This window comes from Morus notabilis, unplaced genomic scaffold (genome assembly GCF_000414095.1).
Source record: "Morus notabilis unplaced genomic scaffold, ASM41409v2 Scaffold606, whole genome shotgun sequence".
In the NCBI taxonomy this organism is placed as follows: domain Eukaryota; kingdom Viridiplantae; phylum Streptophyta; class Magnoliopsida; order Rosales; family Moraceae; genus Morus; species Morus notabilis.
The window spans coordinates 237167-260968 of NW_010364071.1; the positions used below are offsets into that span (position 1 = coordinate 237167).

The window sequence follows — 23802 nt, forward strand, 5'->3', positions numbered from 1 at the left end:
TATGATATTATTAAGGACATGTTTGGTATTTTGAATGTGATGGTATGACCTTTCATATACAAGCTTCTTTCTTAGTCGATTATTTGTGTGAAGTCTTCTTAGTTAGACAATCCATTTTAGATTACCATATAGCCCATCTCAGTTTGACCCAATAGATAATTTGGGAACGAAACAAGAAATAATTAGAAGTAATTACATAAAATGTGTATAATATGTATTTGTTTTGTCTATTTTTTTAAAAATTATTTTTTTATGGTACTTGTTTCGCATACTTATATATTATGATACATAAACTATCACTATCATAAATTTGCATTCGTTATGATATTGACCCCATTTGTATATATACATATTATATACAAACATTGTGGACCACTTAAATCTTATTTCACTATTATAAAATTGAAAATCTTTATTACTCTTGGACAGTTTAATAATGGAACGAAATTGTAAAACACCAACATTCATACATTTATGTGATTGACCCATTAGGAGAATAATCCCAAAACTCAATCCGTCCCTTGAATTCGGAAATCAATCGAGTGTCGCCCACAACTATTCATGTAATGTCACCATCCATCTTCAGGACAATCTAGGTCACATGATTTCTTTTTTCTGAGTGAAAAATTGTCTCGGCCGTGGGGATAGAAAGAAAGACGAATTGTTTGATTGGCCTTTGCAGGAGATGGATATACAGAATTGGCACGTAGAGAATACCTAGAAACAACTCTCTCTAAGCCCTCGGAGAATCTCGATGTGGGCCGCATCCATATTACGTTCTCCATTAACAAAATATATTATTTTCTTTTAGGGAGAAAGAGAGAAATAGGTTAAGATTTGAGATGAATTAAAATTAATAGGTTAATAGTTTATATAAGTTGATAAATAGGCCAACTTACTATTTTTGTCCATAATTTATCTGGTTATGAACCATAACTTGACAAGTTATTGACGGTTTTTGTCCATAACTTGTCTGGCTATGAACCATAACTTGACAAGTTAGTCCATAACTTATCTGGTTATGAACCATAACTTGTCAAGTTATGACCTATTAATTTATATAACTAAAAATTGACATATATACTTTCTTAAACTTTTCATGTTGACCTATTTTCTACTATTTCCGTTTCTTTTAGCATGACGTGCATATTATATCATATTGTTAATACTGAAGAGGACTAAAGTTAAAATATGCTTATAGATTAGAGATGGAGTTTGAGATATTTAAAAATCAGGACTAAAAGGCAACACAAGTCGGGGACCCTTTTAGATACGCCATTACTTCTCATCTTCGTTTTTTTTCATAAAAATTTTATTAATGCCCTCATTGATTTTAGTTGTGCCATTATTTTGTAAGAAAAATTATTATAGTCCCCCACTCAATTGTCGCAGATATATAATTACGTCTCTTTTCAATAAAGAATTAAAAATATTTATGGTGAGGAATTCTATTTTACTCTACTGATATAGGAACTGTCATTTTTAAACGTTGAATTAGTTTTTAACGGTCAGATTTATACATGTTCATATTAAACATTTACAGTGCTTAATACAGAACAGTTCCTACTTAAAATCAGACCGGTAAAAAATTAATCTAATGGATAAAATACAATTCTTATTAATCAAAATCGCATTCTCAACCGTAAACACATCTAAAAAATTATCACTAACTTTTTTTTTTAATAATACATATACCGAAAATCTTTTGTGGCTTTGATCAGCTCTTTAACTCTGTCTTTCTCAGAATGAAAGATGCCACTGATGTCAAAGCCATTATACGTTTATCAAACAGAAATAAGAGGATTAGTCCGAGTTGAAATCATCAAATTAAGTTTGAGGTGTCAGAATGGTCCAAAATTTTCTCTACCACAATTACACAAAAAAAAAACAAAAAAAAAATGAAGATAAATATTGGCAGCATATTTTGACCTCTTTGAAGATGCCGGCCGACAGGGAAGATCAATGCCTCCCAAGTTGCAGCCATATGGGATTATATTCTTTTTTTATTTATAGGGTTATCACTTTCGACTAGAAATAGATCATTGATGCGTAACCAAATTAAAGAAAAGTAACTATTGCAAATCCCTGTAAAAGAGGATGAAGTACCTAGGACTCTCCAAAATTCCAAATCAAATAAATTGAATTCAAAGTCTCAATAGAACATTTCTTGCTCCAATGCTAGTTTAATTTCTTCTTATGTTCAACCCTCTAAATTATTTTTAAATAAAATAAAATGGGTTCACTCTCTCTGTTTTTTACACGTACTAAACACATATTTAAATTTTATTCCCTCATCAAATTAAAATTTTAATTGCACATCTATCATCAATTTAAACTACAATTCAAACTACATAGTTTAAATTTTTTTACTCAAATAAAAAAGTTCAAACCAACAAAATTCTAAACAGTAAACCAATTTTAATTGCTGGAAAAGAGATGCATCATAATTCATAATTAATATATGTCATCTGTTTATCTTGCTTCACTTTCCCTTTTTCTGTCGTCTTTTTTCTTATTCTTTCTTTTTCTACGTCCAAAAAACATAAGATTTATTGAAAACAAAAGTAAATTATACAAAGTTACAGCTAGGTTTTCCTACAATATACTTTTGGATTCTGAGTTCTCATTACACGAGTAATTTAGAAAGGACAGGGAATGCAATAAAACCCTACCCTAAAATAGAAAACAATAGCGTTTTGAAGATTAATTACGTATGACAAATACGAGAGTAGAAACCAGAGGTGCTCAACTTAATACGAAGAGTAGTTGTCGAATTAGCTAGAGCACTTAAAATAGTCTTGTTCGAAAGAATACCTTTCTAAAGTTATAGAACAAATACATGTAAACCGGACGGAAATAATTACGGGCTGGGATAAATCTTATATTAAGTTCAACAAATGAGATTAGAAGAACCCTAAACCGCTATCATAATTTGCACACGGCCGCTGAATATATATATATATATATATATTGCATGTGGCCTATTAGTAGGGGATATATGGCAATAGGAGAAATGTTAGCCTAACTTTTTGTGTCATTCTTTTTGTTATTTTTTATATTTATTATTTGACGCGTGGATTTCAGTATTTCATTTTCTATTTAAATAATAATATATCATATTAATGGAGTTTATTTGTTAAATAATAAATATAGAAAATGATAAAGAGATTGACCGAAAGAGTGACTCTAGCATTTCTCATGGTAAGAGACAATGCTTGTTTGAGTTAAGAAATATGACTTGGGTGTTAGAGAATTTTCCTTGCATATACCCTGAATTTCAATATTTGAGATTGAGAAGAAGAATTAATTAGTGAGCACAGTAGTTGTTGGAGTAGTAATTCACACCAAAATAATAGTGTCAAAGGAAGGATTGAACTTAAGATAAAATATCATTACTTTTGAATGGAATTAGGGCGGGTTTAGATTGGCTTAAAAAGGGTTGTTTTTGACTTATTTAGTTTAAAAGCCACTTTTTAATATATTTGGATAGACAATTTTAAAGTGTTTTTGGATTTTTTAAACACTTTTTAGAACAAGTCATTTCCTTGGTGTTTATGAAAAAAGTTCCTATGAGAAGCTTTTTTATTTACATTTTTAACCTTTTATTTGTGAATAACAAATTAAATATTTCATGTATATCCTTTTATTACAATAAGTGTTTTTGAGTTTTTTATCCAAACAAGTTTAAAAGCTCTTCATAAATATAAAAATATTTTTTCAAATATTATCCAAACACTAATAAAAGAGTCACAACTTATGCTTATCTTCTTCTACTACTTAAAAGCACAAACTATCCAAAATAGACCCTTAGAATTGGTAACCAAATAGAAATGATCAAAAATAAAATAGAAGAAATTAATTGTTTTTGGTAAATAAAGGCAGCTCCAAGATACAAGTTTCCTCTAGAAGTGCAAAAAAAAAATAACTTTTTCGTTCTTGGCAAAAACAATAAACACACACATGTTGGTTATTATTATTATTATTATTATTATTATTATTATTATTATCTTATTATTATTTGCAATTTACGCTTAAAGAGCTAGAGGATGCATCATGGGATAAACAGGCATTTGGTGGACAAGTTTCAGTTTTTTTGGGAGTTTCTCGATAGTGCTATATTTTTCAACCGTTAAATTTATATAAAAAACGATTTATTTTGTTTTTTTTATTTAATGCTATTTTAACTAGATTTAAAGGTTAAAAACTAGTTTTACCGCTAGGTCGGCCTCCCAAAACAGATAAAAGAGGAAAAAAAAAATAGTAGTGGAGAATCAGAAAAACTAAAAATGACAGCCAAGTTGAAACGACAAACGTTTTAGAAGATAAATATAAATTTATGGGCATGGCTAACGAATGCGAAATGGAGAAGCACAATTATAGTTAGCAAGAGCGAACGACAAGAAATTAGAGATTAACAATTAAAAGAAAACGACAGAATACAAGAGAACGACAACGAAGAAGTGAAAAGACATCAAACTTTAGATTTTGGAGCAGGCAAAATTTTTGCAATAAATAATGAAAATTGAAAACAATATCGAACTTAAGAATAAGAACGAACGAAATTGGAACGACAAGGAAACTTATTGCAATAACAAGCTGGATAGCGATGAAAAAGGAGGAAAACAAAAGGCATACTAGAAAACGACAATAAGAATAAAATAACAAACTGGAAACAATAAAGAAAGGAAACAACGACTAATCGGAAAACGACTTGTGTAGGAAGTAAAATAGCATAAATTCCGTAAAGGACAGCAAAGCGCAAAACTTTTTTTTTTTTTTTTTTAATTATCATTCCGTTTTTCATATTTTGGAAATTTACTTTTTACTTCGTTAATTCGAGTTTTTTAATTTGAGTTGATATGTGATTTTATGTGAGAGCTTTTTACTATAACAAAAAAGTTAGATGTGACTATTTTTTAAAGCTTTTTACTATAACAAAACTCAAATTTTAAACTCGAATCGATGAAATGAACGGGGTCATTTTTTCAGTGGTCCCTAGCCATAAAGTGGACATGAAACTACCATGGAATCTGTTGTTCATATTCTCTGATATTTTTGAGACACGGTGATAGATTGAATGACAGAAAATATCAAATATGGAAGATTGTTGGCAATTACTCTACTTTGAATATTTGATCTTTCGTTTGTGCCCTCAAATTTTGTTTCATGATATGCATTGTTCATGAATTGCCAAAAACAAATTTGAGAATTAGTGCACAACTCTTACCTTATGACATTGTTTTGAATTGTGAATCAGATATATTTTTTTGACTTTCCCTACTTTCTCTCATTTTATAATAATCTATTATGGCTCTCATTTTACTAATAAAAATGAAATCGTCGGGTTTTGAATCCTAATAAATACACATATATTCACTAAGCTAATCTCAAGTGTCATTCAATTTATTACTAGCTTAACAAAATTCAAAGTTTCAAAACATACACTATCAATAGTAGTAGAGCGACAAGGTAGTGCGTGAAGGCACTTGACCTACTAAAAACCTGCCAAAGGGAGTGGCGATGCCATACGCAAAAAGGAAGAGACTCATAGAATGGCAGAGGCAAATAGGGTTTTTGCACATTTTCGTTAATCTATGAACATGATCTATATAGACACATAGACCCATGGATCCATACATCTTGATCGGAAAAGAATCAATAGAAAAATAAAGAATCGGAATTGATCGATCTATTTCTCGAAACAACATATTTTTCTTCTCCAAAATTTTTAAATATTTTAGTTGTATTGTATTTATATTAAAAAAATTTACAATATTCAATAAATAAAATATATAACTATTTTTCAATTATTAAAAAATATTTCTAACTTTTAATTGTGTTCCCACTAAAAAAATTATTCTACCAATTATTACCGCTATAGATACCATATAAAAACAAAAAAAAAATTAAACTTTTATATTTTGCTGATTAAAAAAAATACATAATATTAGAACAAACTTGACTAAACGAACAGGTCAGAGTGGATCAAACAACAAACCACTACCATGATTTGCATGTCAATTATTTATTATCATAAACAATGTGTAAAGGTGTGAAAAATGAGTAGCACCTAACCTTCCTTGGATACTTAAGCAATAAAAAAATGATTAAATTGGGATCTGCTTCAATTTTACTTCAGAAACCATTTATATTTACTTTTCTTTATTAATATCACAAATGGTCCATCTATTTTGCTGTCAATCACTTAAGTCATTTTTATAACGTCTTAAAACTAATCTATAATTTATCAATTAGTTTCGATTTTAATCCTTTTTATCAGTTGAGTGTAAAAAGAAAGATATAAAATAATATTTTATTAATAAAACACTTGAATATGCACGTGATTTTAATACAAAATAAAACTCAACTAACTGAATACATTTATATTTTATTCTGTTTTTAACACTCAATTGATGCAAGAGATTAAAATTGAAATAAGTTAATAAATCGGAGATTAAGTTTGGGATTTTTTTTTTAAATTAGTACATGACTACAAAATTCAAGTACCACTAATGGAATTAAAATTTTATACTTTTACAGGAATTCTATAAATATAATAGGCATTGCTTGTGTTATACGCTGTACACAATCCTATGAATATAGCACATAAAGCAGTATTTAATACAACATCATATGTAATTCCAACCTGCCCTCATATCACCGTACTATATTATATTATGGGTTTGAATTTTTAATTTGAGTTGAGATATAATTTTATGTAAAAAAAATTTATTGTAGTAAAAAAGTTAAATGTGACTGTTTCTGAAAACATTTTACTATAATAAAATTCAAACTCTAAACTTGAATCGGTGAAATAAACGGGTCTATATATGCACACACATATTATATTATATGTTATCCCAAGCTGGAATTGTTTTTTTTTTTTGGGTGACTGAAAACAAACTCCTAGATTCACTTAATGAAATCCAATGCCATGAAAAGTCCAACTTTATTTTGTAATTATTTCGGATACAGAGCCCCTGGCCAAACACTTTTCTCACAAGGAAAAGATTATCAGAAAAAGCCAAGTGTCTATTTGTTTCATTATTATTATTATTATTTTATCTATTTTTCAAGAAGAAATAAAAATTTTCACAGCTTGAAAATAAGGAATTTGAATATCGTCATCCTTAAATGAAAGCTATTTTGAGTTTTGACCCCCAACTTGTTGCTTTCCAAGAGACAGCAGCACCCACTTGCGGACTTTTTATCATTATTTAGTTTAAAGTCATCAAATTGGAGATCATATCTATAGAATTGGAGCAGGTATATCACTCCTATATATATATACGCGTATATCGTTTTCGTGTCCAACTATGTAATCTGACCTCCAAAGGACACACGTTATTGTTGTTAATATCGTCATCTAGTACATTTGTTTTTGTGAATATGTGGTTTAACATATTTTGGTGGAAATTGCAAATTTGACCCTTTTTTTTTTTTTGTTGAAAAATGTAAATTTGATTTGACTATGTTCAATATGACTTAATTTTACAGGTGTTTTAGATGAACATTAATTTTTAGTTGAGAAAAATTGGTGAGAGGATCCTAGATATTAATATAGACGCATATAAATGTTTTCTAGCGGTGGTATTCTAAATAATTATTTTTTTATTATAATCTTCACCGTCTTGAAAGTCCTTTTTTTTAATATAGTTTTGAACTTATTCGAAACTTTTTGTTATAGTATTTTTTTTTTTATAAAATTTAAACAAATTAAAATTTGTATTAAATCTGTGAATCAAAACAGGTCATTAGAAATTCTCAGAAAAGTTTAGTTGTAGAGTGAGTTTGAAGCATGAAATATTATGGATTTATGGTCAAAAGAGAAAAACATAAAACCCCATGGGAATAGGGGGTAAACTATAAAGTGGGGGGAGGTGGGTATCATCCATTGAGAGTGATATGCCTGAAGAGTCCATCATATAATGTTGACAAGATGACGAACAAGCCTAATGATTTTTTAAATTGAGCCACCACCCTCATACCACTTTCCAAGAAAAATATTTAGTAGAAATTGATAGGCATAAAAGCCAAAAGTGATGGATGACAAATAACAAGAATTTTGTGCAAGGAATTTGGTCATAATATTCCTCCCCCCTGAGGGATCTCAAAGTCAATTCCTTTCTCAAAATAATAATTGCCCACATAAGAAACAACTAGCTAGCCAAATTTGGTCCAGTTTTTTAATAGCAATCTCTTTCTTTTTTCTTTTTTTTTTTTTTTTTTTTTTTTTTAAATAGTTGAAACTCAAAAATCTTAAAAACCAACCAAGAGGTGGGACTGGGGATAGCTAAGGGAAGGGTCCACGTGATATATTTATATACATATATTTAGGTAATTGATATTGAAAGAAAAAGAAAGAGTCTATGTACGTACTCCCAGATTCATGCATGGTTTTTAAAGCAGAATACATACATATATATATATATATATATATATTTATATATATTTATATATACCCACAACAACAACAACAAAGCTATTAATTGACCTATTCTCTCTTCCAAAACTTTCTCACTCCGTTTTCTTCTTTCAATATTATCGACATGAGACACACCATTGCCATTTGGTCGCTTCTACTTGTAGCGCAAGTATTTATCAAACAAGCCTGCAACCATACGCACAGACCATTTCCATGTTATTATTATTATTAGAATTATTATTTTATCTAGCAATAAAAACAAGGTTGGACCAAAGTTGACGAGTAATTTCACTAGTATCTACAAAAAATAATATTGCAGACAACAGCAAAGTTTCATTTATTTCATTTTACTTAATACGTGGCACATATGAAACTTGTAAATGTTTCTTGCAACATTTAAAGAATAATAGAAGCCACTGCCAAGTCCCACATCTCTCTCTCTCTCTCTTCTGCAATTAGAGAATAATTTGAATATTTAATCAGATAGCTGTGATCCGCTGATAACAGTAGAAATCATATATGTGTGTGCAGCTCTTTTTTATTTATTTTTCCTCTCTTTTTTTTCCCTTTTCTTTTAAAATTATTGGACTGAAAAGGCTGTACTAAATTTAGTGGTTTCACCGGAGATTGAAGACAACCAAAAAAAATAAAAAATAAAAAATAAAGAGGAAAAAAAAAAAAAAGAAGAGAGATACAATTAGTGGCAGACACCTTTAAGATTCGAGAGCTTCGGTTTACTGAAGAATCTTCAAACGTCAAAAAAAAAAAAACACGTATATTTTCAAAAAAAAAAAAAAATGTCAAGTCAAACTCTTGCATTTCATAGCACCTCATGTTGGTAAAGTTTCACTTTGACAGTGCTTTAATATACTGCCGGTTTATGTAACAGGGGGGTACTTTTTTATTTTTTATTTTTTATTTTATTTTCATAGTTTCCCTTTTCTTTTCTTCTCATATCTCAAGAATAAAATGCAAAGGCATAAAGTGTTGAATCTTCACATAAATTTTCATGACTTTAGAATCTAAAAACTTCCTTGATCCACAAAATAAAATGCTTTCTATTATTAAGGACTAAGAAGCATCTGTAATAATACTATACTCATTTCTCTACATTTTGTTTCCAAAAAATTTGCACTTGCACCCCAAGTTCCATGTAGTTTCAACCATCCATTGCTTTTGTTTGTTTGTTTGTTTTTTTTTTTTCTTGCACTTGCACCCCAAGTTCCATGTAGTTTCAACCATCCATTGCTTTTGTTTGTTTGTTTGTTTTTTTTTGTTGAGTCTTTAGATATTAGAAGGATGTCTTTCTATGACAATATTGATTACTGTGATCAAATCTGGAACTATTCTATGTAAATTATAACATCGCTCAAACACATGAGATAGAAAATAAAAGATAAGAGCCAACTTTTGTATACCATTCTGACTTTGAATGTTGTGTGCAACATCTCAATGTCTGAAGCTTGTTGTGGAGGGGATTGAAAGACAACAAATGTGCTGTATGCTAAGTTATATCATGATTCACATTTTGTTGGCCTGCAACAGGACTCTTCGCAACTCGTTGGCAATTCCTTGCAACAGAACCGGTTTTCGGATTACCCCGTTGATTCCAATCTGCATACACCTATCCCAGACATCTTCTTGATCGCCTGCTGCCAAGGCAATGATCAACGGCCAACTACGGCTCCTAAACTTCCGAATCCTACTTGCAACTTCGAAACCATCCAACTCAGGCATGTGAAGGTCCAGGAGCACGATTTGTATCGAAGAGCTCGCTGGACTTATAGCAGCGAGGCATTCAAACCCAGAAGAAAGAGTGGTTACAATACAACCTAACTTTTCGAGCAGCTTCCTTGTTACAACCCTGTTTATGTCATCATCATCAGCTACTAAAACTTGCAGCCCTCTGAAAAGAGAATTGGAATGCGGGTGTTCTGATGAGCCTCCGGGTTCGGAGATTGCTATTGAAATGGATGGTCTGAGCTGAAACTTAAGAAGTAGCCCCATGCTTTGGACAGATCCGTGAGAGCTTGGGGCTACCCATATGTTCCCTTGCATCATCTGTCAATAAAAGGAAGATTAGAATTGATAATAACAAGTGATATTTCAAGACACAAGAAGATATAATAAGAAACAGAAAGAATGAGGACTAGAGAGTGCTAATAAAAAAGAAATATAGGAACAAAAGAAGGAAAATCTACAAGAAATACTAAGTTGCTCCCACAGTGTAAGATGAAAGAACTTAAAAACTCAACTATGTTTTTTTTTTTTTTTTTTTTAACTCAAAATGCGATTAAGTAAACTCCTAGCATAAATGTGGAACCACAAGACATAAAAGGTTGAATACCGTCTTCTTAAGTTCAGCATAATCCTTATCCAATTAATAAATTTCACTAAACATTCAAGAATGAAGATGAAATAAGATTATTATTCAATATACATGAGGTTATCTAGTCCTAAGCACAATCCTTTTTTCAAACGACAATGCAGCTAAATAACTATCTCAATGCAGAGTCAAGCTTTCCCAAGTTTAATCTTCATCCCCTATTACATAAATAATGTGTATAATCTATTAGTATTTGGCTTTCACACGCACACACAACAAATAAAAGAGTTTACCAACCCCACCTGCACAAGCTTTTTGCAGACGCTGAAGCTCAAGCCTTCCTCAATTCCGTCGCTGGTGTATCTCCGACTAACAACCGGTGCTGTCGGAATTGCCCCATCTGATTGAGAACCACTCTCACTCAGCCTAATCTCAAATCTGATATATACATCCCCATCTGAGGAGCTTGGTCTCCAAGCCGCCCATCTTTGGTCATTCCTTCCCTGACTCCCGCTCTCGGGAAAAACACGAAGCACGACCAATCCTCCTTCCTTGTTGCCATTCAAAAGGTTTCCGATCATGTGCAGAATCACCTGAAAAACCCTTCTCTCATCTCCCATTACATGATCAGGCATAGATTTTTCAACCTCAACAGCGAAACCAAATCCCCTATACAAGCACAAGCACTTGGCAAGACAGGCAGCTTCCTTTATCAGGGCATGTAGACGGAAAGACTTCATCGCCAACATAAACCTCCCACTATCCTTTGTAGAAGTATCCATCACATCGTCTATCAGAGTCGACAGAACGTTGCTCGTCCTCACCATCGCCTCAACAATAACCCGTTGCTCATTGCTCAAATTCTCATCCTGCAGCATCGAGAGCAAGCCCAAAATCGAGTGCATCGGCCTCCTCATCCCATTACTCATCACTTTCTGGAACGCATTCCTCGCCTGGCTCGCCAACATTGCGTTCCTCTTCGCCATCTGCAACGCCCGATTCTGCTCTGCCAATTTCTCCCTCATGAGCTGAGACTCCTCAAGAACCGCGGCGTGGGAAAGCGCCACAGCCACCTGATCAGCAACGACCTTTACTATCTCAAGCTCCTGGCTGCTCCAAGACCGCGGCTGCCCACCAGGGAGAACCAAAAGCAAAACAGCATAACAAGCCTGGATATGCTCCGGGGTCCCCCCTTTGAAATTGGAAACCCGAAGCATCGGCATCCGAATGGCAGCCACCGGCCCAGGCTCCCCAATCTCCGCACTCCTCGCCACAACAAGAGCCGAATCGGATTCAAGAATGTTAACAACCTCACTCCCCTTAATCCTCGCAACATCAGGGTCAGTAATAGGTATAGAAAAATTATACAAATTAGAATAATTCCTCCCTTTCAATTCATGGGTCAAAACCATCTCAGTCTTATCCTCGTTAGGCATCCAAACCGAACAGTACTGCAAACCCAAAGCCTCAGACAACTCAAACAATGTAGTATACAAAATAGTATGCCTATCAAGCGACTTACGAATCTCGTGAGTGAGCATTCTAACGTGCAATCCGGTCTCGTTCTGCTTCATAATCATGCCGACTTCCCGGCCCAAATCCCAAGTCTTCTTCTTCAGCATGAACTCTCTGACCTTCACTTTGAGAAGCAAAGGAATAAGAGTAATGAGAGTTATGGCCGTCGCACAAGAAACCAAAGCGGTGAGAATCTTGAAAACGGTTAAGGACAACATGAGCTGAAATGGGTGAGGGCCGTAAGTCCAGCCATTGAGCAAATGGGTCATTCCGCAGAGGACAATGAAGGAGATGAATTGGAAAAGGACCCATTTGAAAGGCACGTTTGAGCAGCTGATGAAGTAGAGAAGCTCAATAGGGATCGAAAAGTAGGCCACGGCGATTAGGAAGTCACTGACCCTTTGGCATTCTAGAATGTTCTCGATGCTCCAGAAGCTTCCTTCGTCCTCGCAGTTGCATCGGGGGAAGACGGCGTCGGAGGCGGAGGCGACGGAGGAGATGAGGAGGCACGAAATCAGTAGCAGCCCAGATGCTAATGCTTTTGTAAACATTGCATCCAAAACGACGGGTTCTTCAATCCATTTATCTGTTGAAACGACAACCAAAAAGTCCCAATATAGAAAACCCATTTGAAATTTGAGATCTAAGAACCAATCTGGTTAAAGTTGTGAAATTTGGGATGGCACAGTGAAGAAGAAGACGACATTTCAAATACCCATTTTTTATTTTTTACTATTTTTTTTTAATGATCAACACAAATCCAAAAGAAACAATAAAGAAAGAAACCCACCAATACCCAATACAATAGAAACAAGGAAAAAAATGCAAAGAAATATATATACCTGGAAAATCAACAAAATCGCCAGATTCCAATCAAAACCGGGCTTGAGATCTTCTTCTTCCATAACCCATTAGTCCAATCTCATCAAAAGAACAAACCTTTGGCTGCCCATTTACATATATATAGATATATATAGAGATATGATGAGAAGTTAAACCAGTACAGTTCTAGGAACAAAAACCCAGCAACAAATCCCAATAAAAATGATTCTTTAATAAGGAAAACAAAAAAAAAAAGAATTTTTATTTACAAGGAAAAAAAAAAAGAAGAAGAAGAAAAAAGAAAAACCCAGAACCCGAAGAGAGAAAAACAGAAAAAGAAAAGTCTAGTACAGTATAGACTAGAAGAACAAACACAAACACAATACAGCACAAACACCGCCCACAAAAATACCAGAGAATCCTTTTTTTCTCTCTCTTTTTCTATGTTTTTCAAATTTCTAACAGCGAAAAATATAAAGGAGAGAAAAAGCTCAAGGCTTTAGCGAAAGAGAGAATGAAAATGGGAAGAAGAGATTTTAGAGAGAGAGAGAGAGGGGGAAGGTTTGGTCTTTGGTTTATAGCGCCGTTGTTTCGAGGAGAGAGAGGGAGAGGGAGAAAAGGGGGGGAATTAAAAGGGGCGGAAGGGGGGGAAGGGGGTGGTGCCCACATTCTTACATGAAGAGAACTTGGACGCTCTTTTGCACATCCCGTCCTCGTCACCCCCCAAAACATTTGTTTTATTCTCTCACTTTCTCTATTTTTTCTCTCTCTCTCCTTCCAAAACTAAAACTAAAACCGAATCCGAAACCGAAACCGAAACCGAAACTGTGCCTTTCTTTCCCCTTATGGTAGTTTTTATTATTTCTTTATTAATATATTGAGAATTTTGAATACATACTATATATAGCGATAAATTCTGTTTTAAATTAGTTTTAGGAAAATTGTAACAAAAAGTAGATTTGTAATGCTAAATTAAGGGCCGATTAGTTCCATGATTCGAATTTTTAATTTGAGTCGAGAAGTGATTTTATGTGAGAGTTTTTTACCGTAACAAAAAGTTAGATGTGACTGTTTCTTAGAGCTTTTTACTGTAGCAAAACTCGAATTCTAAACTCAAATTAGTAAGTGAACGAGGTCTAAGACTTTTTTCAGTATGTCAACATACCGATAGGTCGGATTTTTTGTCCGTTGAATTTGCATAAAATCACGTAAAAGTTAAAAAATAAGAAGATCCAATGGTTAGAAAAACCTGACATACCGGTATACCAAGCGTACCAGTTCTCTCTCAACTAAATTAAGTAAATAGTATATTTTAAAATTATTTGATGTAAATAATAGTTTACCGATTAAATGTATTTTTTTATAACTGTTTTGAAATAATTTTACATGATAAAAAATCTTAATTTATCTGAAAAAAAATATTTTACTGATTGTACAAAGAAAATGTATGTGAATTTTTTTAATAGTTATAAATAAAATATTTACACGGTAAATTGATATGTACTATAAAAAATTTTAAAATATGTTATTTACATAATTTAGTTTTATTTGCCACATTCTCCCTTGTTAAATTTATGAGAATTGTATTGCCCAATATCCGAAGCAGTTATGCACGTGTAACTTTTTTTGCATGCTCGTGTAGTATCTTATACATGTAACATCGTTTGTACATGTGTGTAATATTTAATTTGTTTTAGTATAACATTTAATAAATATAGTTAAACACAGATGAAATTGAGTGTTACACAAACATATAAAAAAATTACACGTAAGAACGAACGATATTATACGTACATACGAAAAAGTTACATTTATCAAAGGTCGAATTTAATACTTTGTCTAAATTTATATTATTTTATTGGTTTTACATATTTTTAAATTTTGATGTGAAATATCCTTATATAGCGAAAATACACTAAGCACCACAATTACTAAAGAGTAGACTCTACTTATAGATTTTATTTATAGATTTTATTAGTATGTGATGTTGAACCCAATTAATTTATATTAACATTGTTTTGTTATAAACATGGACCAAGAAGTTGTACTTCTTGTGCCACGTGGCGATCATTGGAGCTTGACTCAACTAGTATTTTGTTAAGACGGAGAATTATGGAGTTTTAGAGTATAGAGGAGGAAAAAGGAAAATAAATGAAAAACTACCTTGCACAACAGAATTTTTTGTCGTCCTATCATATTACAAACATATCATATTAAATAAAAAAAATGTAAATTTAACTATACTTGAGAATACATCAGAGCAAATAAAATTATTTTGAATATTTGACTGTTAAGTACTATGTGATATTAATATGCTTTTTTTTTTATGCCCGATTAAAAAGTTCTCTTTTACAATTTACAATTTTTATTGAGTTGGAATCCTTGCTCTCAAATTAATGAAAGCAAAAGGAATTATTATCATAATTGTCTGATAATATGATGAAAATTATATGATTCGTCATTACGTGTTAATATTTGTAAAGTTGTTTTTGTATCTTATAAAGCAATTCCCTTTTTTCTCCTCTTTCTTCTTTTCGAAAATTTTCGCCTCTTAAATAGAGAATAATATATATACATTATGTTTTAAGTATTAGATATTTATTAAATTCTATTAGATTTAAATACCCCGTTAGTAGACGATATCCTTGGTCGGCTTAATTCTTGCATTCTTGGTTGAATTATATTGCAAGTCGTGATTCTCACTTAAATCAAAATACCTTAATAAATATCCCTATTAAAAATGACAGTTCTAAAACTAAACTTGAAAAGGCCAAAAATCTCGAAATTTGAAAGAGAATGAAGTGTTTTACATAAAAATGTATGCAACGTACCGCTAAGTCAATTGGGCGTATAAACATCTAGTTTATGTATTTTGTGTGTGTTTTTTAAATTTCATTTTTTCAACACTAACTGGAGCGCATAAAAAACACACACAGATTTGGATTGGATTCCGATTAAACAATACATCAATGAGAAGTTACTCCGATAAGTTTAGTGAATTTTTTTATTTCCATTTATATATAGAAATTCTATTTATATAGAAATAGAAAAAGGCCAAAACTCATCTTTTTTTAAATGAAAGAAAAACCCCAAAGTTTCTTTTTTTTTTTCAAATATCAAATAAAAATAAGTAAAAAAAGAAATTTTATTTTCTTATTCTTTAATAAAAATAATATATATTAGTGATTACTAGAGATAATGAAAATCAGCACAATTTAAATAACTACAATTCCAACTAACTTAATAATTTGAATCATTGAACTAAATAAGACGTAAGTCTCCTAATATTAAATTAGAACAACATAATTCCAAACCTTCTTAAAACCTCCATGAAAAGTTAATTCTAGTAGTCAAAATAACTCTAGTAAGCAAAGTAATGTTCATGAGGAAAACGTGGCTTCTAATTTTGTGTAGTTTTTCTTAGAAAATAAAATATAGATTTTCATTAGAATTCTTAGTAAATATAATTGGCGTTCAAAGAATCTGTACACATTCAAGTGCCGTAGTGAATAAGAAAAAGGACAATCATACGTAAAATATGGAAAAACGAATAGTTAATGTCGTATATTGTTACCTTGCTCTTTTTTCATTTTTCCCCTTTCTTTTCTTTCGGGAAAGTACATATATAACCATAAATGCATTGTCTGTTCTATAACCATAAAAACTTATTTCTTCATCTTGTATTTCAAATTGGTTTACAAGATTTCTCTTCACTTAGAGACAATTATCTCTCAATTTTGTTACTTTAACTTAATTTTCTAAATACATGGCACCCTCAAATTTTTTTTATCGATATTGCATAAAAAGATAATTTAATTCTAATTTCTAAAGCCTCAAATCAAATGAATGTTCTTCTCAAAATTTATTTCTTATAAAAAGATAATTTAATTATTATCTCTCAATTTTGTTACTTTAACTTAAATTTCATATACGTGGTACCTTCAAATTTTGTTTTTTTTTATCGAAATTGCATAAAAAGATAATTTAATTCTATTTTCTAAAGCCTCAAATTGAAGAGCAATGTTATCCACTCAATAATAGAGAGTGAATCCCACAGTATACGACTTATAAGTGGGGTCAACTTTTTATTAGTAATAGTGCTTAACATCGGTGGTGTACCTAAGAATTTTTCCAAACTAAATGAATATTCTCGAAAAAAAATTCAAATAATATTTTTACACATGTTGCAAAGGACGGTTGACGACCTTTATATAAAATTCTATGATAGAAAAGAAAAGAAGAAGACAGACTTTTGGTAGAATTTTTGTGTATTGATAATGAAGGGATACAAGAATGATTTATACAGCAAACATAACGAGGAAAAACAAACGGGAAAGGAAAAGGAAACTAATTACATGAATGAGAAAGAATCCTAAAAATCAATACAAATAATTACAATAAAGGAAAAGATAATTATAATAAAGAAAGAATATTCTTTCCGTTAATACTCCCCTTCAACTTGGAGCATGTATGTTGTGAATGCCCAACTTGTGAAGTAGTGAATGAAAAGGCACTTGTCCCAATGCTTTGGTGAAGATATCGGCCACTTGATTTCCAGTTGGCACATATGCCGTCTTGATTTCTCCCCTTTCAATCCGTTCCCGTACAACATGGCAGTCGATCTCAATATGTTTTGTCCTCTCATGAAACACCGGATTAGTAGCAATGTGCATAGCTGCTTGGTTGTCGCAATACAAAGTGGCAGGTTGTCTATGATCAATTCGTAGATCATGTAGTAAGTATCGTAACCAAGTTAACTCACAAGTAATGGAAGCCATTGACCTATACTCAGCCTCAGCCGAAGATTTAGACACTGTAGTTTGTCTTTTGCTTTTCTAGGAAATGAGTGCTTTCCCTAGAAAAACAAAATATCTGGTCACTGATCGTTGTGTAGTAACACATCCAGTCCAATCCGCATCACAAAAACCTGTTAACTTCATATCGTTCTTAGAAGGAAAAAGTAATCCTTGACCCGGAGAGCCTTTCAAGTAACGTAATAAACGATAAACGGAATCTAAATGAGGTCGCCTAGGCATCTGCATGAATTGACTTAGCATATTGACTGTGAAAGTGATCTCTGGTCGAGTGATGGTGAGATAAATTAATTTCCTAACTAACCGCAGATAATGAGTAGGGTCCTTAAGTAACTCGCCATCGGTAGGACAAAGTTTCAAGTTTTGCTCCATGGGAAACTTAGCCGGTTTTGCCCCAAGTAAACCTGCTTCCTTGAGAATATCAAGCGTGTATTTTCGTTGATTGATGGATATACCCGCTTGAGATCGAGCCACTTCAACACCAAGAAAGTATTTAAGCGACCCAAGATCTTTGAGTTTAAAACAGGTTCCAAGGAAGTTCTTGACTTCTTTGATTGCATCCTCATCATCTCCTATGATAATCATGTCATCCACGTAAAGCAATATGGCTATAATAGAAGTTCCACACACCTTGGTGAAAAGAGAATAATCAGCTTTGGATTGCTGAAAACCAAACTTGGTGATGGCTGTGAGAAACTTGTGAAACCATGATCGTGAAGCCTGTTTAAGACGATATAGAGATTTGTGAAGTCGGCATACAAGAGTCTCCCCCTGCCGACAAAAACCAGGAGGTGGATGCATATAGACTTCTTCAGTGAGATCACCATGAAGGAAAGCATTTTGAACATCCATTTGGTGGAGACCCCATCTACGAGTAGAAGCAATGGCCAAGAGGCACCGAAGAGTAGTAAGCTTGGCGACCGGGGCAAAAGTCTCAGTGTAATCAATGCCTTCTCGTTGGGTAAAGCCTTTTGCAACAAGGCGAGCTTTGTATCGTTCCACTGTGCCATTAGAATGATACTTGATCTTGTAAACCCATTTGCATCCAATGGGGCGATGACCAGGAGGTAAGGGGACAAGAGACCATGTTTTATTGGCTCCAAGAGCATGTATCTCGGATTTCATTGCTTTAACCCATTTAGGCTCCTGACAAGCCTGCTCATAAGATTCTGGTTCAACCAAGTGAGATATAGTGTAGGAAAACTTACGATAAGCAGATGAAAGATTAGAATATGCCACATACCTTGATAAAGGATGGTGTGTCGAGGATTTAACCGGAAGAGTCATGTTTGGTGCAGTCAGAACATGGTTTATATGGTAATCTTTTAGGTGAGAGGGTGGTCGACTTTGATGGGTGGAGCGTCGGATGGAGGTGCTAGGATGAGGGTCATTGCCGCAACTTGAAGCAGTGGGCGCCATAGCATCGAGTATGGTTTCTGTAATGGGTTGGGCTAGAGAGTCAGCGTTGTGACTTAGTGTAGGAGGTGCCACGGCGCTAAGGTCTGGAAGTGGATTTGGTGGAATTTCTGGGATTTTTTTGTTTATAATGGCGGATGGTAGGTCAAAAGGTGTGTCGAGAGGTAGAGGTAAGGTTGGTGCGGTGATTGTGTTGCGGTCATTTTGTGATAAGGTAGAATAAGGAAAAATGTCTTCATGAAAAACAACATCACGAGAGACAAAAAATCTTTTGTCAATTAAATCATAGACTCGATACCCCTTTTGTCCTTTAGGATACCCCAGAAAAACACATTTTCTTGCTCGTGTGTCAAATTTGTGAGTAGTAGTAAGATTCGTGACAAAGCAAAGGCACCCATAGGCTCGAATATGTGAATAAGAAGGAGGTTTTTGGTAAAGTGTTTCATATGGAGTTTTGTTAGAGAGAAGTGGTGTAGGTAATCGGTTGATGAGGTAACATGCTGTTTGAACATGTTCTACCCAAAATTTTAGTGGCAGATTAGCTTGAAACCGAAGGGCTCGGGCTACGTTTAACAAATGGCGATGCTTACGCTCCACAACCCCATTTTGTTGAGGTATGGATGTGCAAGAATGTGTGAAATCAATGCCATTGTCATTAAAAAATGGTTGTAAAGAATGAAATTCCCCCCATTATCGGAACGAAGACTTTTTATAGTACGATCATATTGTGTTTTGACCCAAGCAAAGAAATTACGTAAAAGAGATTGTGTTTCAGATTTATAACGCATGAAATAGAGCCAAGTAAATCGGGAAAAATCATCCACAATAGTCAAGAAATATTTAGCACCAAAATAAGAATGTATTCTATGTGGCCCCCAAATGTCACAATGAATCAAATCAAAAGGTGCAATGCTGGAAATAGTACTATTGGAAAATGATAACTGAGTTTGTTTAGCCAAAAGAAAAATGTCACAAAAGAAATGTGAATCAAAAGAAATAGCTGGATTACTTTTAGATAATAAACAAAGTGGAAGGATCGATTGGTGCCCAAGTCGATTGTGCCAAAGGTTGGATTTGCGGTTGGTGGTGTTGGCTAGAGGAGGATGATGATCGATGGAGAGGAAGTATAAACCATTATTCTGCCTGCCCCGTCCAATCATCTTCTTCGTAGTTAAATCCTGCACCACACAAAAATCATGATAAAATGTCACATTACAACCTAAGGCCTTTGTAGGTTTACTGATAGAAAGCAAATTGACTTTAAATTCTGGCACAAATAACACATCATCAATAGTCATATCATCAGTAACACGAATGGAACCTATGGAATTAATTTTGGCATTCCCTCCATTAGGTAGTTCAACAAAAGGATGGTGTTTAGTGTTGCTTTTGTTACGTGTAGGGGGATATTTAGAAATGTGGTCAGTGGCTCCATTGTCTATTATCCATTGATGAGTAGGGGATGAATGTATACCTGTGGTATTAGCAAAAGGTTGGGTGTTACCGGTATTTTGTCGAAGAAGGCTCATGAGGCGTTCATACTCATCTTGTGTGAAAGTGGCTAGTTTGTTTTCCTGAGTGCTTGTGGCATCATTAGTGATGGCCTGTGCATTGTGGGCTGCCTTCTTCTTTGGTTTGATATTTTTCCCATGAAATTTGTGTCCGGGAGGAAATCCATGGAGAAAGAAACATCGTTCGATGGAGTGTCCATCCATATCGCAATGGGTGCAATGGTAAGGTGGTTTCTTTCCACTGGTAGCCACTCAGTTGGTAGAGTTGGAAGAAGTCATGGATTGGTAGTTGGCATGTGACCCTCCATTGTCTCGCTTGATAACAACATCCGCTTGTCTTTCTTGTTGTAAAATAAGAGCATGTACCTTTCTCGTGTCGGGAAGAGGACTCATAATGAGGATTGAACCACGTATCGTCGAAAAAGAATCATTCAATCCCATTAAGAATTGCATGACCCTTTCCTTTTCTTCTCGTTCAACCAAAAGCTTGATGCCTCCACAACTACAAGAAATTGGATCATTTTATGAAGCCAATTCATACCAAAGGGCTTTCATCTTGGTATAGTAAATAGAGACGGATTGATGTCCCTGTCGTAGTTCGACGATCTCTTGGCGGATTTGATAAATCCGGGAGTCATTCCCTTGTGAGAATCTTTCTATCCGGGAGTCATTCCCTTGTGAGAATCTTTCGTAGAGATCATTCCAAACATCCTTTGCAGATTTTGCATATATAATACTCCCAGCAATGTTAGTATTGACAGAGTTAAGGATCCAAGATAGTACCATATTGTTGCATCGTTCCCATAGCGGAAACTTGGTGTCGGTAGACGTCGGCTTCTCCAAATCTCCATTGATAAATCCAAGCTTGTTCTTTGCACTCAAAGTAAGTCTCATGGCACGGCTCCATTGTCCGTAGTTGTCGCCTTCAAGAACTTTGGACACGAGAACAAGTCCGGGATGATCAGAGTGATGAAGCAGAAGAGGGTCTGAAAAGTCATCCATCATCTTCTTTGATTTCTCTTCTCCCATGGCTGCAGCGGAAATCAATATAGAACCTTAAGGCTCTGATACCATGTAAAATTCTATGATAGAAAAGAAGAGAAGAAGACAGACTTTTGGTAGAATTTTTGTGTATTGATAATGAAGGGATACAAGAATGATTTATACAGCAAACATAATGAGGAAAAACAAACGGGAAAGGAAAAGGAAACTAATTACATGAATGAGAAAGAATCCTAAAATTCAATACAAATAATTACAATAAAGGAAAAGATAATTATAATAAAGAAAGAATATTCTTTCCGTTAATACTTTATTCAGAATGGAAAAATTAAATGTCAAATCAAACGTGGTTGATTTCTATTGGTCCATGTTATCAAGACCGTTTTGATATCTTTACATTGATGACGAAGCGACTAGAATTGAAACTATCCTTATTTAAAGAGAGAGAGATAGAGAGAGAGAATGGGGAAGAGGATTTAGGCTCCGTTCATTTTATCGATTCGAGTTTTACTACAGTAAAAAGCTCTCAGAAATAGTCACATCTAATTTTTTTACTACAGTAAAAAGCTCTCACATAAAATCACATCTCAACTCGAATTAAAAACTCTAATCAGCGAACTAAACGGGTCCTAAACTCTAGACTTCAATATTAGACAAAAGGATTAGGATTAATCATCTAGGCTTAGCTTACAATCACTATAAAAGCATCATTTTTATCATAAAAAATGACTTATTGGTTTTGCAGAAAAATAAAAACGAAAAAGTTTCTTATCTTTTATTTCTCAACACAAGAAATCTAAAAAGTGTCACATCATTTATAGTACAATATTAAAATATTACATAAGGTCTCGTTCACTTAGCAGATTCGAGTTTTCAATTCGAGCTGAGATGTGACATTTTTTAGAGTTTTTAACTGTAGTAGAAAAAGTTATATGTGACATTTTCTGAGAGCTTTTAACTTGAAAAACTTAAAACTGAAAACTCGAATCGGTAAAATGAATGATGCCTTAATTTTTTCAAATCAAAATCAATTATCTATGTAAGCTTAAGTATTCTTTTATAAGATATTCGGGAACCTTTAATTCTAGAACAATAAAAATTTAATAACTATAGTTCATATAGGCAATATTAAGTCGAGCTATTCTAGTCTTTTATATCTCTCCTTTTACTTTAAATATTTATATTTATTATGTTTGTTAGACTTGATCTGCTTATATGGAGTTTTGATCAAGATCCATAAACATGCCATGATGTTAATAGTAGTTCAAGTAGGATCATTAGCACATCCTCGTTAGAAACAAAATCATTCTTTATTTTGCTTGCTTTTATTTTACAAAAATTTTATGGGAATGTTTGCGGTAAGAATTCTTGTTTTAACTAAGAATTGTTGTTGTAACTATTAGATTAGTTTTTCAATGATATAATCTGTTAAATACAAAACTATTCAAAAAAATTAGGAAATATTGAGAAAAGTTATTTCACTAGGGCAATTAATTTATTATTTATCATGATAGAAAACTGCATAAACAAAATATTGAAGTAAAGACATATTTCTTTTTTGAAAAAAAAGGACATATTAAAAAGAAGATTTTAAAGGACACATTAGAGAAAAATACTATAAATAAAACATTTAAGAGTACAAAAAAAAAAAAAAACTAAGCCAAAAAATAAAAAACTAAGCTAGCAGCTAGCTCATTTCACAAAAATAAAACTCAAATAAATAAAAACAGGCTATCAAGAAAGCAATATGAAGTACAAAATCTTTTAAAGGCTACTTTCCCTTCTTTTATAAACATAGGGCTTGTTTGGGAGAGTTTTCTAAAAACTGTTTTTTGTTTCGCAGGTCCACAAATTGTTTCCGGAAGTATTTGGATAATTTGTTAAAGTGTTTTGACTTTTCAGAAGAGTATCTAGTGAAAGTAAAAAATTATGACTTCTAAAAACAACACATCCCAATAAACTTTAAAATTT

General features: G+C 33.0%; 1 protein-coding gene across 1 annotated transcript; it reads right to left on the reverse strand.

Annotated features, from left to right (window-relative positions):
- Window positions 1–9714: 9714 nt before the first annotated feature.
- Window positions 9715–13354, reverse strand: LOC21391524 (ethylene receptor 2). Its single transcript, XM_010105762.2, has 3 exons — window positions 13109–13354; window positions 11054–12852; window positions 9715–10486 (listed from the first exon to the last, which is right to left on the reverse strand). Exons 2-3 carry the CDS (start codon window positions 12815–12817, stop codon window positions 9947–9949), a joined length of 2304 nt encoding a protein of 767 aa, XP_010104064.2. The 5' UTR covers window positions 12818–12852; window positions 13109–13354; the 3' UTR covers window positions 9715–9946.
- Window positions 13355–23802: the final 10448 nt, after the last annotated feature.

Excerpts from the sequence above, each read along its gene's own strand:
- LOC21391524 (XM_010105762.2), bottom strand. The coding sequence starts at position 12,817 with ATGTTTACAAAAGCATTAGCATCTGGGCTGCTACTGATTTCGTGCCTC. Across the intron at positions 10,487-11,053 it reads TCTGCAAAAAGCTTGTGCAG|ATGATGCAAGGGAACATATG; the intron begins GTGGGGTTGGTA and ends TTTTATTGACAG.